The 14,014-nt window shown below is 46.5% G+C and overlaps 1 protein-coding gene across 1 annotated transcript in view; it reads right to left on the bottom strand.

The window, feature by feature from the left end:
• RAB6B (RAB6B, member RAS oncogene family) overlaps window positions 1-4,195 on the bottom strand; it is a 57,859-nt gene extending 53,664 nt beyond the window's left edge. Inside the window, exon 1 of the mRNA XM_052644267.1 lies at window positions 4,126-4,195. Within this exon, the coding sequence (XP_052500227.1) occupies window positions 4,126-4,195 (70 nt within the window). The remainder of the gene's footprint in view (window positions 1-4,125) is intronic.
• Window positions 4,196-14,014: the final 9,819 nt, after the last annotated feature.

The following is a 14,014-nucleotide window of genomic DNA, read 5'->3' as shown; positions in this document are numbered from 1 at the left end:
AGGGAGCTAGCAGTGAGGACTGGGATGAAAGTGGATGGACAGCTCCTTCCTTCTCAGCAGTAGCAAGCCTGAGGGTCACCTTCAGCCTCCTGCTCCCCACCCCACACACTTCTACAAAGTGGGGAGAAGAATGAACAAAGCTTCCTAGAGAGGATGGGCCCCTTGTGAGACCTACTCCCTGCGCTCAGCCTAGCACACTGCCTGTGGAAGCATCTCCTCCTCTTCTCCTCTGCAGCCTTTAGAAAGCACCGTGGTCACCTGTCCCCTGAAGGTGGGTAGGACACCCTGCTACGTGCTTCCACAGCAGCTGTTCCTCCCTCGTCACGGCTCTCGAAGACCTTTACTGGAATTAATACCCGCAGACATCTGCACTCCCCAGTGGACTATAAGCTCCATGAGGCAGGGATCCACTCAGAGATCTGACTGAATGAATAAATGGATGCTGGGAGGAGGAAGGGAGACGTGGGTGGGGGAGGGAGAGAGGGATGGTTGATCAAATGACTAAACAATAACGCTGCCTGCAGGGTCACTGTGCGGCACGAGTCCAGGGACACCACTCACTCTGTGTCCAGTGTGTGGATGGCACCTCCAGCAGCGCCTCTGCCAGGGGGCATGGGGGGCACCTAGTCAGAGGGGGCAGCTGGCTTGCTGGCCTCAGCCTGGGGAAGCAGACCAAACTTGGGTCCAGCCGTCTTCCTGCTCTGGCTGGAGGAGTCTCGGGGAAGGGAGATTAGCAGAGGCCAGCGTGCAGCAGATACACACACTTCCTCCTCCAGGCCACACACACTTGGAGAAGCCCTGCGTGAAGCCAGAGCCCCCACAGAACGCCAGCAGAACTCAGAAGCAGGGCTGTGTCCCTGAGGAGAGCTCCGTCCTCAGATATCTGCTCATGCCTCCCTTCTCTGGATGCCATCAGGTGCCCAAGTCAGGACTGGTGTGCATCACCCCCTCTCCCCAACCACTGCCACTGGCATGACAGCAAGGCCAGCAGGCTCAGAGAGCCATCTGAGCCCCAAGAGGATTGTTCAGCCTCCCCACTGCAAGGAAACCCTTTATCCTGGGTCTACAACACTCTCTGCACAATCCCTTCCCCTGCAAAGCTGACACTGGCCAGCCCTGTATTCCACAATCCAGGGCAAGCAATCATTCTGTGCCTGGAGCGGGTGCTCTCTCATAGACTAGAGGTATTCTCTCTAGACTGGCTCCTTGAGGTGTCCCAACATAACCTGGTCCCCGGTATATCTCTGAAGGCCTCATGCCCCTGGTATTATCTGGTTCAGGGCACCCTCCTCATCACTGGGCTCCAGGGTGGGCACTCCTCTCTGGGACCCAGCTGTCCTTGCCCACTGGCCTAGAGAGATGCCACCATTATGTCAGGTACAGGAAACAAGAGAAGGCCATAGCCCTCCACTTCCTTCCCCTGGCCCGTTTCCAGGAGGCTCAACTTATACAGACCAGCCCACTGCTGTTATAGTGGTCTCCGCTGTGCTCAGCAGACCTGAGTTCCGCATGTACAGAAGGGGAGGGACCTCCAACATCACACAGGGAGGGAGACCCAGGGTGTAGGTGATGGCCAGAATTCAGCGGCTCCCTCCACTACACAGGCTGTGAAGGATGTGGGCACAAAGGACCAACATGTGTAAAAGTGCTTGCAGGCAAGATGGAAGTCATGGTTGTGGTGGTAATTTTTCTGTTTCGTCAGGCTCAGGGATGCACATGTCCCCTGCATAACTCGGGGGCCCCAAAGCTCTGTAAAATTGAAGGTAAATAACCCACTAATGACCTAATAAAGTGGGAGGAGTCTTCAGGGCCTTAGAGCTCCCTGCCAGAAAGAATCAATGTGGCTAATGGCAGTGCCTTTTCCCCTAATGACCATGTTCAACGGGCTCAGAAACCATGATCCCAAACGACTAGCCTGGCATTCCCACCAGGTCACCCAACCCAGCCATAATCCTGGCCAGAGTTTGGTAACCACCACCTCCTAGATTAAAGATTCCCAATTCTTGGCTTTCCCGATTCAAGGTCACCTCATTTCCCAATGGCATGTTAGTGACCGGGAACAGGAGACACGAGTTTCAGTCCCAGAAGTGTTAGCAACTCACAATAGACCTCTGGGTCCACACCCTATCCTTATAAACATGCTGGGCTTCCCTTATAAACATGGGGGCTCACGCTCTGAGGGCTTCAGCTCTTGTTTCTGTGATTTTAGGTACAAAGGAGGTTTGCAGAGCTCATCAGGGGCCTCAGCCCATCAGAGGTTCGGAGGGAGCCCAGAGTTTTCACTCAAACACACCAGATGCATTCTCCTCACCAAACCCCTGGTCCTTCACTGAAGCATATTCAGACTTGGAATAAACCTGTGTTTACTGACAACCTCTCAGGGTCCAGCCCTTTGAGAGACACTGAGGAAACATGAAGGGGTAAGAAAACGACCCTCAGGCAACCATCTTACAGAGACAGAAACTAAGGCTCAGAGAGGCTTCGAAATCTCCTCACGGGAACACAGCTAAGAATTCAACTCCCAGGGCTCTAGCACCGGTTGGATTAGCCCTGTAATGTGAAGACCAATCCCTCTACTCCCAAATCCCTTTAGGCACAAGAAAAAGTTAGTTTTGTGAAACTGGAATCTACTAAGATCAGAAACTCAAGAGTCCAGGACACAGGGCTGGCTGGCTGAGTTCATCTTGCTCAGAAATGCCCAGCTTGGCCCTAAAACCCATGTCAGAGCTTGGCCACCTTCTGACACCCTTCTCTGAGCCATCCCTGCATCCCAGCTAATGAGCAGCGGCAGGCAGGCGACTGTCATGTGACCTCCACAAGCAATATGTACACACACATCACAGCAGCACCTGGAGCTCACCAGGTCCTCCCAAGGTTGTGTGTGTTGCGGCCCCTTGTACAGACAGGCACTAGATCAGGTGAACCGGACTGGTTTGTAGAGCTAGAGCTGGTCGTCCTGCCTCCAGAGACCGCCTTCTCCCAGAGCAGGTCAGGGCCCAGCCTGTCTCCCCGCAGCCTCAGGTGAGAGGCCTCTGCAGGGATGCTCTGAGAACCACTCCTTCCTACAAGTGTCAGAGGCTCCATGCTCTTCAGTCTGGTCTTCCCTCCTCAGGACTAACCTGGCTTTCAGAGACGCTTTCCCCGGGGGAGCTACCAGACAGCAGGAAAGCCGTTTGTCTCCTCGTCTCCCTGGCCCCTGGCCCGCTGCCACGGTGGCCTCCCCTCCCCCAAGAAGGGCGGTGAGCTGGGAGGTGGGGGTTGGAAGAATCCGCCGAGAACGCTCTTGGGAGGGGTGCTGGGAAGCCAGGCAGGGCGTGTCGCCTGGCCCTTTCTCTGCCCAGCGCCGGGCTTCGCGGCTCTTGGTGCAAGGCGCCCCGGTACCATCCCCCAAATCTGCCCTGCACTGGGGAACCCCTGCTGTCATCGCTCAGACCCCTGAGCCTGAAAGCGGCTAATACACAGCAGCGAAGGGCAACGGGTCTAGAACATTCGGTGCCCAGTCGGACGTAAGTCAGGGGAGGTGGGCGCCCTGTTCCCCGACGATCTGCACCTGCTCTTTTCAGAAGAGACAGATGTCGGTCTTCTCGCCGCGGCCGTCTGCCCCAGGGCCTGGACGTGTCTGCAATTACGGTTCCCGTCAGGGGCCTCAGGGAGCCCCTCCGGTGCCGCGGTTTGGGGAGCGGCCAGACGCCAGTGCCGTCTCGTTCTCTAAAGAGGTGCAATCGCCCTCCCTGCGACCCTCATCGGCGCCCCGCCACCTGCGCGGTCGCCCGCAGCCGGTGCCGCAGTGCGAGCGAGCCAGCGAGCCCGGAGCCTTCACGCCCGCGGCCGGCGCCGCCGAGCGAGCCGCCGCCCTCCGGTGTCCCCGGCGAGCCGCACCCCGAGCCCCCACCCCAGATCCCACCCTCACCCCCACCTCTGGCCCCAGCGCCTCGTCGTCCCTTACCCCTGGAGCCTCCCCTGCCGGCCCCTCCGAGCCGGCCACGACCTCCCCATCCCCAAACCTCTTCTCTACCCGGGCACCGAGGGGCCTTTTCGAGCCGAGGTCGGGGTCCCAGTGGGGTGGATGATTTGGCGGCGGGGGCGGGCTCGACTCCAATCCCGGGGAATAAGCGGGGTACTTACCGCTCTGCTCCCCCAGGAAGACCAACTTGAATTTTCTCAGTGGGTTTCCAAAATCTCCCCCTGCGGACATGGTGCTGGCAGCTGGGGCTGGGAGAGGAGGAGGAGAAGCGAAGGAGCAGGGAGGGGAGAGGAGGAGGGCGAGGGGAGGCGGCCGGCGGTGCGGGAGCCGGAGGGGGAAGGGCTGGCTGCGCGCGTCCCTGACTCCCCAGCTGCGTCCCGGCCCCGGCCTGCGGCTGCGTGTCCGGTGGCGGAGGAGGAGGAGAAAGATAAGGAGGAGGAGGAGGAAGGATGGGGCTGGGCGGCCGCAGGCGGCGCTTGATGCGGCGCGCTCTGGACGCCCGAGGCGCGGCGCAGACTGCGAGGATCGGGCGGAGCGGGGCTCAGGCGCGCGGGGCGGAGGAGCGCTCTCCCGAGCCGCACCAGTCGGCCCCCCTCCCGCCTTGCTTCTCCGCCCGCGCCTGCGCTCTGCGCGCTCTCTAGCCTCTGATGTCATGCGGGGCCCGCGGCGCTGCGGGGCTGAGGGGCGTCAGTCCACCCACCCGGAGCACGCACTTGGGCGAGAGAGGGTCGCCCAGCCGTTCCTTGAAGAGGCTACCGAATCGGACCCTCTCTCATTGCCCCACTGCGTCTGTCTTCCCCACTCCATCTCTCTTTTGAATGCAGAAAATGACGTGAAATTGTCAAGGGATATTTGTTAATTAAACCTAGATGTTACCCCTTCTTTCTACCCCTGCGACAGTGATACACACAGCCCAGCCAACCGAGGGGGTGAAAATGAAAGAAGTCGGGGCGGGGGCCGGGGGGCGGGGGGGAGGGTCGGTGAGCCAGGGTGTGGTGGACCGTGTGGGCGCAGACCGGCTCTACTGGCATCTTGTACGTGTGTCTGGCCCTCCCTCCTCTCTTCTCCCCAGATCCCTCCTCTTGGGCCCCTCTGTAGAGTCATAGGTGTCCCCCCACCCCTCACCCACAGACATGCCCAACTGGAGAGGAGCTCCGATAAAAGGAGCACCCTGCTTCAACAGCTCCTAACCATCACTTTATCCTAAACCTAATGCCCCATGGGAGAGAAGAGGAACGAGCCCCTGAATGTCAGCTCCTCCATCTCCAGGATGGATCCCTGGATCCCTGGACCTTGGGATCTTTGGGCTGACACCACCACTCCTTGCCCTGGCAATTAGATGTATCTGGACAATGAGCTCCCAGAGACAGGAGGGAGACCTCCCATTTGCCTTTGCATTCACCTGACCTGTTAAGGCACACAGATAATTTGTGAGTGGGTGAGAACAAGGAGCAGGTGCCAGGCACTAGATGCTCTCCCAACCGGGTCCTAGCATTCTGGGTAACTGAGGTTTCACCAAGCTGCTTCTGCTGTGCTGCAGGCAGGTGGTCTGTTCTTTTAGGGCTGTTCAATGAATGTTCATTTGGGATTATACCCTAGATGTTAGGGAACAAGTTTGTGTGTGTGTGTGTGTGTGTGTGTGTGTGTGTGTTTCATTCAGAGAGAAAGGTGAGAAGCAACCTTCATCTCTGGAGTTTTCCAGGGGACATTTGTTGCTCTCTTTTTGACTTACATAGCTGGCTTGGAATGTCTTCCTGTCTGACTCCCTGGTTTATTACTTGGAATCTTTCTCTCATTGCTTATTAAAAACTATAGGATGAGTTCCAGATCAGCAGTTGAGTCTCCACTGCTGAATCCCAAAGACTGGACTTTGAGCTTAGGAAATAATTGTTGAATGTTTGGATGAATATCTAGAACCCAAGTTAGTACAACTGTTCCACTTATTGAAGAGATTGTGTTTTCTCCATTGTATATTTCCCCCCACTTTGTCATAGAGAAGTTGACTGTAAGTGTGTGGGTTTATCTGGGGGTTCTATATTCTATTCCATTGGTCTATGCATCTGATTTTGTGCCAGTGGCATGCTGTTTTGATTACTGTAGCTTTGTAATATAGTCTGAACTCAGGGAGCATGATTCCTCCAGTTCTTTCTCAAGATTGTTTTGACTATTCAGGGTCTTTGTGTTTTCATACAAATTTTGAAATTATTTGTTCTAGTTCTGTAAAAAAATGCCTTTGGTATTTTGATAGGGATTGTATTGAACCTGTAGATTGCCTTGGATAGTATGGTCATTTGGACAATATTAATTCTTCTAATCTGAGAACATGGTATATCTTTCCATCTATATGTCATCTCCAATTTCTTTACTCAGTATCTTTTAGTTTTCTGAGTACAGGTCTTTAAACTTCTTAGGTAAGCTTATTTGTAGGTATGTTATTACTTTTGATGTTACGGTAAATGGGATTATTTCCCTAATTTCTCTTTCTAATAGTTCATGGTTCGTGCATAGAAATGTAGCAGTTTCCCATATATTAATATTGTATCCTGCAACTTAACCAAATTCATTGATGCGCTCTAGTGGTTTTCTGGTGGCATCTTTAGGATTTTCTATGAATGGTACCATGCCATTTGAAAACAGTGACAGTTTTACTGCTTTCTTTCTTTCCAATTTGGATTCCTTTTATTTCTTTTTCCCCTGATTGTTGTGTTTAGGTTGTCCAAAACTATGCTGAACAAAAGCGCTAAGAGTGTGCGTTGTCTTGTTCTCTTCAATAAGTGGCACTGGGAAGACTAGCCAGCTATGTGTAAAAGAATGAAGTTAGAACATTTTCTAATACCATATACAAAAATAGACTCAAAATGGGTTAAAGACCTAAATGTTAGACTGGATACTATAAAACTCCTTGAGAAAAACATAGGCAGAACACTCTTTGACATGAATCATAGCAATATTTTTTTCAGTCCATTTCCTAAAGCAAAAGCAAACACAAACAAACAGGACATAGTTAAATTTAAAAACTTTCACACAGCAAAGGAAACCATTGACAAAATGAAAGAGCAACCTACTGTATGGGAGAAGACATTTGCAAATGATATGACTGATAAGGGGTTAATATTCAACATATTTAAACAGCTCATACAACTCAATATCAAAAAACAACAACAACACCAAACAACCTGATTTTAAAATGAGCAGAAGAACTGAATAAACATTTTTCCAAAGAGGAAATGCAGATGGCCAACAGGCTTATGAAAAGATGCTCAACCACTAAGCATCAGGAAAATGCAAATCAAAACCATAATGATATATTGCTTACACCTGTCAGAATGGCTATCATCATCAAAAAAAGAAAAAACCCACAGATAACAAATCTTGACAAAGATGTGGAGAAAAGGGAGCCCTTGTACATTTTTGCTGTGCGTGTAAAGTCATGCAGCTACTGTGGAAAACAGCATGGAGGTTCATCAAAAAACTAAAAGTAGAACTGCTATATGACACAGCAGTTCCACTCCTGGGTATGTACCTGAGAAAAAAAGACAAGCTAATCCGGAAAGACACATGTACCCCAATGTTCATAGCAGCATTTATTACAATTGCCAAGGTACATAAGCAACCTAAGTGTCCATCAACAGATGAATGGATAAAAAAGATGTTGTGTATATATGCAATGGAATAATACTCAGCCATACAAAGAGTGAAATTTTGCCATTTGCAACAACTTGGATAAACTTGGAGGTCATTGTGCTAAGTGAAATACATCAGGCAAACAAGGATAAATACTGAACCATGTTACTGATATGTAGCATCTAAAAACTAGAACAAACTAATGAATAAAACAAAAAAGAAGCAGATTCACAGATATAGAGAACAAACTGTGGTTACAAGTGGAAAGGGAAGGGAAAGGAAAGGGACGATATAGGGGTCGTAGAAAAAAGAGTTGTTATGGCATTATGTGAAATCTTCTGTTTGAAACTTCTGAAAGTTGTAAAGCACTATAGAACTTAAAGAATCTTTCATTCAATAAAAGTTTTAAATAAAAATAAATTTAAAAAATAAAAAATACATTCTTTTCCCACTGGGGGGAAAAAAGAACAACTGTTCTACTCCTCAGAATGGCCTTTGGTTTGGAGCCCGGTAGACCATAGGGCATACAGTCTGGGATACAGGCCCTGAGGTTTCTCCTCTATGGTGCCTGGCATCAGGCTAAGGGTCATTTCCAAACTCCCACCCCACTTCTGCTCTGGGGTTTTGCTCTCTCAGGAGACTGCATCCAGATGGGGTTGAAGGAAGCTCTAGACGGAGACGAGCCTCCCAAGCCACAGTCCATAGGAGGGGCAGCCAACGGGGCACCCTTCCTCCCACCCACACCTTCTTCCTAACATCTCTCTTACCATACCTTCCCGTACTTTCTCATTGTGTCCTGAGGAAATCATCTGTGGCAAGACAAAGTATAGCAGAAAAAGTACTCCCTTTTAGTTAAGCTTGGACAAGTCCATCCTTCCCTGACGATCCAGTCCGTACACAAGTCAGTGTGTCAGTAGAGGAAGGAGCCGGGGATGCAGCCCCTCTGGGTACTCTAGGCCTCTGCATCAGCTCAGGTGCTTAGCAGCCCCAGCAGGCTGACTGTGGGCCAGGATGCACCATGCGGCTCTGTCCGAATTCTTCCAATTAAGTGACAGAACCCTGACTCCAGCTCCTTCAGACACAGTGACGCGGGCTGGCTCAGGTAGCGGGAGGAGACGGTGGCGTTGCTCACAGAATGCCATTGTGGTCATTGTGCTGTGGGATTCCTTATTTGGAGCCTTGTCCTTAGCCTGCCCTGGAGCAGACAGGCTTTTTCCAGGTGGCACAAAAAAAAAAAAAAAGAAAAAAGAAAAAAATGAAGTGTGGCTGCTGTTACACTCAATTCGACAATCTCACTGAAACAAATTTCTTCCACATGGCATCCTTGTGTTCCATTTTTTAAAATTATGTTAAGCTTCCTGTTGAGGCTGACAATGTATATCTAAGTTGTAAAGAAGACCGGTCGAACTTGCCTTGTGGTACATGGGGTTAAAATGTGCCTGCTGGTGCAGGGGGCATGGGTTCGATCCCTGGTCGGGGAAGATTCCACATGCCGCAGAACAACTAAGCTCATGTGCCACAACTACCGAAGAACGCTGTGCACAGAGTCTGTGCTCTGCAACAAGGGAAGATACCACAATGAGGGGCCTGGGTAATGCAACTAGAGAGTAGCCCCTAACTCTACAACTAGAGAAAGCCCACACGCAGAAGCAATGAAGACCCAGCACAATCATAAATATGTAAAATGTTAAAAAAGAAAGAAGAAAACCTGTCATTCAGTTCAGTTCAGTCTCTCAGTCGTGTCCGACTCTTTGCGACCCCATGGACTGCAGCACGTCAGGCTTCCCTGTCCATCACCAACTCCCAGGGCTTACTCAAACTCATGTCCATCCAGTCGGTGATGCCATCCAACCATCTCATCTTCTGTTGTCCCCTTCTCCTCCCACCTTCAATCTCTGTTTCCCTCCACTGCACTCCGGTCTCTTCCTCCTTCCCCTATACAGAAATACAGAGCCCCAGCTGGCTTTTCTTTTAGTTTTATCACACTTTGATGTGCCCTTCAGGAATATTTTCTTTCATTTGCATCTTTTGAACTTTTTCTAAGGTATCAAATGACATGCTTTCTCCTATGACTTGCATTTTTCTTACATTATGTTCCTACAATTTGTCTGTGATAGGTATCGCAGAAGTCCTTTTATTTTCACTGTGATTTTGTGTTTCACTGTATGCTCTAATTTTAAAATCATTTTCAGTAAAATGTGTCCAGTTTAAAATGTGAAATTCTTTCAGATTCACAATAACATCTTACATAGCCATAGTGAAAGTGAAGTCCCTCAGTCGTGTCTGACTCTTTGCAACCCCGTGGACTGTAGCCCTCCAGGCTCCTCCGTCCATGGAATTCTCCAGGCAAGAATACTGGAGTGGATTGCCATTTCCTTCTCCAGGGGATCTTCCCGACCCAGGGATCGAACCCAGGCCTCCCGCATTGTAGGCAGACACTTTAACCTCTGAGCCACCAGGGAAGCCCTACATAGCCATAGTACATTAGTACATTAATAAAACCAGGAAATTAACAGTGAAAGGTACACCCAATTTTCCTTCTGCTACTACAGATAATGCTGCTGTGAACATTCTTCATGTGTCTATCGGTACACCTGTGAGTTTTTCTGAGCTGTGTACTGAGTAGATAAACTGAGATATAGAACCAAGTATGTATTTAACCTTATGCAAAACTATTTTTCAACAGTCAGTTCAGTCAGTTCAGTCGCTCAGTCATGTCCAACTCTTGGCAGTCCCATGGACTGCAGCACGCCAGGCCTCCCTGTCCATTACCAACTCCCGGAGTCCACTCAAACTCATGTCCATTGAGTCGGTAATGCCATCCAATCATCTCATCCTCTGTCATCCCCTTCTCCTCCCACCTTCAATCTTTACCAGCATCAGGGTCTTTTCAAATGAGTCAGTTCTTCACATCAGGTGGCCAAAGGATTGGAGTTTCAGCTTCAGCATCAGTCCTTCTAATAAATATTCAGGACTGATTTCCTTCAGGATGGACTCTCCTTGCAGTCCAAGGGACTCTCAAGAGTCTTCTCCAACACCACAGTTTCAAAAGTATCAGTTCTTTGGTGCTCAGTTTTCTTCATAGTCTAACTCTCACATCCATACAGGACCACTGGAAAAACCATAGCTTTGACTAGATGGACCTTTGTTGGCAAAGTAATGTCTCTGCTTTTGAATATGCTGTCTAGGTCAATCATAACTTTTCTTCTAAGGAGCAAGCATCTTTTAAATTCATGGCTGCACTCACCATCTGCAGTAATTTTGGAGCCCCCCCAAAATAAAATCTCTCATTATTTCCATTGTTTCCCCGTCTATTTGCCATGAAGTGATGGGACCAGATGTCATGATCTTAGTCTTCTGAATGTTGAGTTTTAAGCCAACTTTTTCACTCTCCTCTTTCCCTTTAATCAAGAGGTTCTTCAGTTGTTCTTCGCTTTCTGCCGTAAGGGTGGTGTCATCTGCATATCTGAGGTTATTGATATTTCTCCCGGCCATCTTGATTTCAGCTTGTGCTTCATCCAGCCCAGCATTTCTCATGATCTACTCTGCGTATAAGTTAAATAAGCAGGGTGACAATATACAGTCTTGATGTACTCCTTTCCCAATTTGGAACCAGTCTGTTGTTCCATGTCCAGTTCTCACTGTTGCTTCCTGACCTGCATACAGATTTCTCAAGAGGCAGATCAAGTGGTCTGGTATTCCCATCTCTTTCAGAATTTTCCACAGTTTGTTGTGATGCACACAAAGACTTAGGCTTTCCAGTGATAGTCCTCAGCTCATATAGCTCTATACCTTCATCTATATTTTTCATTTTCTTCAGGAAAGTCTGGGCTATTCTCATTCTCAGCTCTTTGCTATTATATGCAACTTAAAAAATCTTTTTAAAATTTGAATTTTGGTTGATTTACAGTGTTTCAGTTGTACAGCAAAGTGATTCAGTTATGCATATTATTATATGTGCTTTAAATTAAAATTTTAGTTTTGAGATCATTATAGATTCACAACAGTAGTAAGAAATAAGACAGATCCTGTGTCTGATTTATCCAGATTCCCTCATTGGTAACATTTTGCAAATCTATAGCATCATATCACAACCAAGATTTCGACCTTGGTCCAGTCAAGGTGCAGAAGATTTTCATCCCCACAAGGATTCTTCTTGAGGTCCTTTTGTAGCCGCACTCACTTTCTCCTGCCCACCCCTTTCCTAGTCTCTGGCAACTGCTAAACTGTTCTTTGTCTCAATAATTTTGTCAGTTTATGCTATATAAGTGAAATTACACAGTATGTAAACTTTTGGGATTGGCGTTTTTCGCTCACCATAATTCCGTGGAGATTCACCCATGTTGTGTATATCAACAGTTGGTTCCCTTCCACTGCTGTCTAGTACTCCATAGTAGGGATTACCACCATTCATTTAACTGCTCGTCCATGTAAGGGCATCTAGGTTATTTCCAGTTTGGGGCCATCACAGATAGAGCTATTATCAGCATTCCTGTATAGGTTTTTTTTTTTTATTCTTCCCATTTACTTGTTTTTGTGTGAATGTAAGTTTTTATTTCTTTGGGATAAATACCAAGGAGTGTCATTGCTGGGTCATATAGTAGCTTCATGTTTAGTTTTTTTTCTTTTAAAGGAACAGCCACATTGTTTTCCGATCGGTACCTCTTTACATTCTTACAGCATCATGTGAGGTATCAGGTCTCTCCACATCCTTATCAACGTTTGGTTTTATCACTATTTTTTAAGCTATTCTGTGAGATGTGTAGAGACATCTCACTATGTTTTAAAAACATACTTATTTATTTTTGGCAACATTGAATCTTAGTTGTAGCATCCGGGATTTTCATTATGGCATGGGGGACCTTAGTTCCTGACTAAGGATTGAACCCACGTCTTCTGCATTGAAAAGTGGATTCTCAACTACTGGACCACCAGTAATGTCCCCTCATTTGAGTATTTTTTATTTTTAATCTCCATGCATTTGTTAAATATATTTTTAACAATGAAACAAAGATGAATATTTTTAATGATAAAAGGTACAATTTGCAAAGAAGATGGATATCATAAACCATTAGACACCTAACAACAAAGAAATAAAGATACATAAAGCAAAAATCAGAAGATATATAAGGGAGAAGAAAAAATATATAATCATAGTAAGACATAGTAATATTTCTTTGAGAATATTTTATCAAGTGCAGAAAAATTAAGAATAAAAGCATCTTTATTCTTAAATTAAAAAAATGGCTTTATTCATTCACTAAAATATTCATTTGGAGATTCTTATATAAAATAATCTTTATAAATATATTTTTTAGATAATAAAAGAAAAATATTTTTATGTGAATTAATTATGTTTTTAAAATGTATTTATTTTTAATTGAAGGATAATTGCTTTACAGAATTTTGTTGTTTTCTGTCAAATCTCAACATTAAAAAGCCGTAGGTATATATATATCCCCTAATAGAAGCATCTTGAATGATGTCATAATAATTTAAATATAATAGATTTCTCTTTATATTCATTTATATTAATCTAATATCCTGTCTATCTATCTTATAGTTGCTCAGTCATGTCCAACATTTTGTATCTCGTACATTGTTATTAGATGTCCATAGGACATTCAGAAAAGCTGACAAAAGATAAGCATTACTAAATTTCAAAATGATAATTCTTTTTATTTTTGTGATTGTTATACATATACACATACATTGTTTTTGAAATTTTCCATTATAAATTATTATAAGATACTGACTCTAGTTCCCTGTGCTATATAGTAAATCTTTGTTGCTTGTTGCATATCTATTTTTTTAAATTAGAAATCTAGCATTCTATTCATGCTATGTCAAACAAGGGGAAACAAAATGTCATAAATTTTTTAGTTAGGCAAAAATTCATAAGTTTTCCAAATCATATATTATACATATTATTTATATGTATATATGTGTACAAGGCAATGGCACCCCACTCCAGTACTCTTGCCTGGAAAATCCCATGGACGGAGGTGCCTGGTAGGCTGCAGTCCATGAGGTCGCTAAGAGTTGGACACGACTTCACTTTCACTTTTCACTTTCATGCATTGGAGAAGGAAATGGCAACCCACTCCAGTGTTCTTGCCTGGAGACTCCCAGGAACAGAGGAGCCTGGTTGGAGGCCATCTATGGGGTTGCACAGAGTTGGACATGACTGAAGTGACTTAGCAGCAGCAGCAGCATGTATACAAGAGCTTTTCTACTACACTTGATAAAGGCTTGAGAAAAAAATCCAAAAAAAAAAGGAAGAGATGGAGAAATTGGAAAACATAAACTAAATGAAATGGGAGCACTGAATATGAAATAGAAAAAGTAAAATAAACTGATGAAAATAAAAGGTTCTCATATAGTCCAGTTATTTTTAAACATGGCTACTCTTTAGAAACATATCCA

The sequence above is a fragment of the Budorcas taxicolor genome, chromosome 1, assembly GCF_023091745.1.
Source record: "Budorcas taxicolor isolate Tak-1 chromosome 1, Takin1.1, whole genome shotgun sequence".
In the NCBI taxonomy this organism is placed as follows: domain Eukaryota; kingdom Metazoa; phylum Chordata; class Mammalia; order Artiodactyla; family Bovidae; genus Budorcas; species Budorcas taxicolor.
The sequence above is the reverse complement of the archived record's forward strand: the minus strand, read 5'-3'. Positions and strand labels throughout refer to the sequence as shown.